Consider the following 4,539-nt stretch of genomic DNA (forward strand, 5'->3'; position numbering starts at 1 on the left):
ACTATTATGGACTACTGGACTCTTTTAGAATATTTTGCTGAGTTAACACACCTATAATATTCAAATAACGGAATTTAACAAAAAAAGGTGATACAGATGAATGTCCATTTTGTATCTGTGTATTCAAAATGGTTAGGATAGATATATAGTTACATTCTCTTAATGAATAAAGGGATTTGTTCTAATGGTGTTTGTAAATAGGATATCATGTCCACATCTTGTACAACAATTAACCACTAGGAAGAATGTATGCAATGTGTTAATTATTGAATCTGTCCTACTAATTTGGTTTGAAACTGTCTCATTGCTGTTTGTTTCTCAATAAAATTATGGGGGAAAAAAGATACTGATGAACAAGGACTTCCAGGACTGCTTCAGAAAGTGGCAAGAATAATAGAATACGGGTGTTCAAACAGAAAGGGAGTAGGACTGGCCAGATAGCTCAGCGGATTAAAGCACGTGCTTGGGCAGATGCAGGGTTCAATCCCTGGCTTTCTCGGTCTGACTGTCTGTTATACTCATCTCTCAGCACCGAGATTATGTCCTTCACTGACAGGATTCCCCAGCATTCCCAGTTTTTAGCTTTTGCTACCAAACTTTGTTACCTTCAGAGTTCCCAAAGATGACCATGACTTTTTAGTCTCACATGCTTTCTTTACCTCAGTTTCTGTCTTATTCTCTTCCTTCCATTAATGTATATTCTACCAAAAAGAAAAAGGAGGGTAGAATCATTGGACTCAAGTGGCTTCTTGCTTAAAAGACGAAGCCTTGGAAACATATGACTACATTAACGTGTGAACTTTGCTAGCCCTTTATCTTGGTTCTTGTGAATAATCTAAAATAACTGTTAAGACAGATAAGTTAACTAAATATAATTGTCATAAATCCTCAGAAATGTTTTAAAAGTATTTGAGTCAGCAGTCAATAAATATAAACTCAAATTCTCACATTTTCCTAAAGTCTATATGAAGACAATTCATTTGGGTCTATTTAATGTGTTTTCATAAATTATCGATATGTATAATTATACATATGCACAGTTTAAAATTTCTTTCTTCCTGAACATCACCAAATGTAAGGTTACTAAGAGTTAAAATTTCTAATGTATTTTTTCATATTCAAAGATAAAAAGAAGTAGGACCATAAATTGCAAAATTGCGGATGCTAGACTTGAACTTGCAATCCTCTTGTCTCAGCCTCCCAGAGTGTTGGGATAGAGCAGTGTCACCATACCCGGGTCTAAGTTGGTCTCTAAGTTAAATTTGTTATTATTTATCCTTATAGACTGGGAGTGTGAGAGAGAATGTGGAAAAGACTATTTTCAATATAGAATAAAGAATATCACATTTTGAGACTTTAGTTTGGTTAAAGAGCAAAAATAAATCTGGAACAGAAGAAATATTGGGCATTGCTTTCTCCCATTCTGCGGTCCTCCCAGCTCAGCCTCCCACATGTGCCACAAGGCCTGGCTTAAGACATTGTTTTTGAGAATGAAGTTAGCTCTATGGGTCAAAGCACAGAGCCAGCAATTAAGCAGCCAAAGTGTTAGAGCAACTGAATATGTGACTATTTCCCTTGCAGACATTCTAAAAATAAAGCTGCATCTAGCAGTCATGTCATCTGATGCTCCTTCAGTGTCACAGCTGATGCTGCCATGAGAAATGAGAAGCAGTTCCCAGGTTGCTGAGCCCAACTCAGGCCTTTGCCATTGTATTCCTCTGTATCTTCCTACAAGCCATTCATTTATGAGCAGCTATCTATTATGGTCCATAGCATTTTCATCTAAGATTGACAGTTGCAAAGGATGCATTATGTTGAGATTGCTCTAAATTCTGAAAATCTTTTTTTTTTCTTTCTTAACAAGCTCTGGCAGGTTTTATTAATGTAAGATTCTGCTTGGTTTATTTTTCACCAGTCTGTTCTGACATGCTTCTAAAGATATCAGAATCACCTGGATCCATGATTGCCAGCGTGCACACTCTGTAGTATTTTCTACATGTGGTGCCCAGTTCGATATTATTGCCGCTATAGTGATGGACACCAATTCTGGCCAACATGGCATAGTACTCTGTTTCAGATTTCCTCAAGGCTGGGCAGTTGTTGGCAAGGACGATCAATTTCTCTTTGCCTTGTCTGATCATCTTCAGCATCTGCTTGTAACCCAGCGTGTATTTTCCACTTTTCATAAGAAGTTGGAGCCTAGACTTGATGGACTCCAGAGTCTTTTTCGTTTTCTTTGTGGCCACCATCTTCCTTCCTTAGGTGCGGAAGGCCCTCAACCAAGAGCCGCTAAGATGGCCAGGGAGCAAGAAAGGTTAAATTCTGAAAATCTCTCCATTCCCCTTCAAAGCTTTGTCTCTTTGAGAAGGGGAAGTAAAAAGATGTATTATGTACACGTACCAACTCCCCACGATTAAGCATTATGTACCGAAAGCATGTACTAATAAAATTAAATTTACAAAAATCAATCCACAGTATCGAGTGGTCTTGCATTTACGCGACGCGGTGAATTCACCAGAGATTTAAGATGCTCTTGCCTTGAAATCGGTCCGTCGTTATTAATTTCCTGCTATAGCAGCTCTCCCTGAGGCTTGCAGTGCACCTTGGCATTTGGAATGCACCGCTTGGCATACTTGTTCCAGGTCACCACCGGCTAGTGATGCTTTCCGTTATTCCCAGACACTCCTCAGCTACGTTTGGTTTATTTCCTACAGACGGTACCAATTCGCGACACCTCAGCATCAGGGAGAGGAGATACAGCTTCTCTGCTCAACAAATGTTCAGTGAGGCCAGCCAGCGACTCGGAGATTCATAGCAAATCCTTTACCTTGCTTCAGTGGGCACCTGCTGATTCAGAGCCTATTTGTCCCTCAGAGCCCACTGGAGAGTCCCCAGCTCGCAGCGGGTAAGGAGAACCTGGAACCTGCAGCCTCGCTTCTTAAATCTGAACACCTGGGTTAAGAACTCAGTTTCCACCGCTGCGCTCCCGGTCTTTGGGCTGCGTTTGCCCGGGTACGGCGTCCGTCTCCCAGGCAACCACGTTAACTTCCGGCGGAAATTGCGGTCCTCAGGGTGAGAGTCCCTTTTGCTGCAGAGTGACCACAGCCGGAGTGCTGCAATATGGAGCAAGAATATCCACTGCTGGCCACACCTACGCGTTCCAAAGTCCGAATTCGTCATGACCTGACTGTGGCATCTCGCTGGAGGGAGCCCACATCACTGGGGCCTGAAGACTCGGGGCTGAGGGCTCCACAGGGTCCTGTGAAGAAAGGCTCTACGACTGCAAGGCCACCTTCCCTTCGCCGCCAAGCTGAAGCTGGAAGCGGAGTTCGGTGGGGCCCGGCCCCCGGCTGCTGCGCAGCAGCTCCTGCAAGCCTCGGCCCCGGAGCCTGAGCCGAAGGCGGTGGTGGTGCCCGGGACGGGGAGCGCGCTGCGCTGGTTCACATCCGCGGTCCTGTATGCCACTTTCCTGGGGCTGGTGAGAGCTGGGGCTGCAACCCTTCAGGGCCCAGAGGATCTCTGCAGAGAACGCGACTTTCCCATTCGGAGTCGCATGTTGGTCCCTGCACACTGTTACCTTGGCTCAATAGCCATCGGCCTGAGCCTCGGTTTCCACAACTAACACGCGGGCTCAGCCGTGGTCAGGAGGGCTGCTGCCAAGTGGGAAGCTGATTTTCCTAGCATGTTTTTCAATCCATCTAGAACTTTCTTTCATGTTCTTGGTTCAATGGGGAGATACAATAGGGGTTGGCAAGTCTCTAGTTCATGCCAAATTATTACCCAGGAAAGTGATTTTTCTCTTCCTAAAGGCCTGGCATAATTCAGCCAACTACTTACTTTTGTAGTTAGAAATTGACCGTAGGGGGAAAGTGACCTGGAGACAAGAACATCTCTTACCCTGTCCACAATTCCCATTTTATTCAGGACTTCATATAGTGAAGTGTTGTGTTAGGCTTGGGCAAAGTGCAGTACTAGAAGCACTTTCTTCCAAATCCTTGGGCTGCCTCTCAATTCAGTATTTGTGGAAAATTTCCTCTTATAGCTGAATGACTGTGAGCCTTGGGAGTTTGGCTTAGTGGTTACCTAGGATGTGTTTATGGGGCATTCTTGTAGCAATCTCCAGTGATAAAGACACTAGTTTCTCTGAACAAGTTACAAAACATACACCAGTGAAGGTTTAAAGAATCCACCTAGCATGTGAACAGAAATAGAAGAAAAGAAGCTGCATAAGAGAAATAGCCTGATTAGTGGCAGCTTAGTGCTTACCTTACTTAGATGTCTGAATTGTGCAGTCTGTGATTGGTTGAAAGATTGACTGACATGTTTGGCCAAAGCTTAGTCATTTGTTGTAAAAAGATACTAGAGTTAGGTTGCATTTTTTCTTTATTTTTTTGTACTCATTATTCACTTTATTAAAAATCAATAATGATATAGCAAATTAAAAATTGTGGAAAGTACTGAAATGTGAAAGATAAAACATGTAGATAGAGTGAATTTTAGAAAAATATTTCTGAAATAAATACATAACAGATTAATAAT

At 42.6% G+C, this 4,539-nt stretch overlaps 2 protein-coding genes across 2 annotated transcripts in view; one reads left to right on the forward strand and one right to left on the reverse strand.

Moving 5' to 3' along the window:
- Nucleotides 1-1,901: 1,901 nt before the first annotated feature.
- LOC101591685 (60S ribosomal protein L30-like) lies at nt 1,902-2,249 on the reverse strand. The gene has a single exon (XM_004637501.1). The coding sequence runs from the start codon at nt 2,247-2,249 to the stop codon at nt 1,902-1,904; it is 348 nt and encodes a 115-aa protein (XP_004637558.1).
- Nucleotides 2,250-3,096: 847 nt separating this feature from the next.
- Nucleotides 3,097-4,539, forward strand: part of LOC101577062 (sodium-dependent glucose transporter 1C-like) — a 9,682-nt gene continuing 8,239 nt past the window's right edge. The window contains exon 1 of the mRNA XM_023722331.1: nt 3,097-3,478. The gene's annotated coding sequence lies outside the window, so the exon portion shown is untranslated. The remainder of the gene's footprint in view (nt 3,479-4,539) is intronic.

Source organism: Octodon degus, unplaced genomic scaffold (genome assembly GCF_000260255.1).
Source record: "Octodon degus isolate 3935 unplaced genomic scaffold, OctDeg1.0 scaffold00090, whole genome shotgun sequence".
In the NCBI taxonomy this organism is placed as follows: domain Eukaryota; kingdom Metazoa; phylum Chordata; class Mammalia; order Rodentia; family Octodontidae; genus Octodon; species Octodon degus.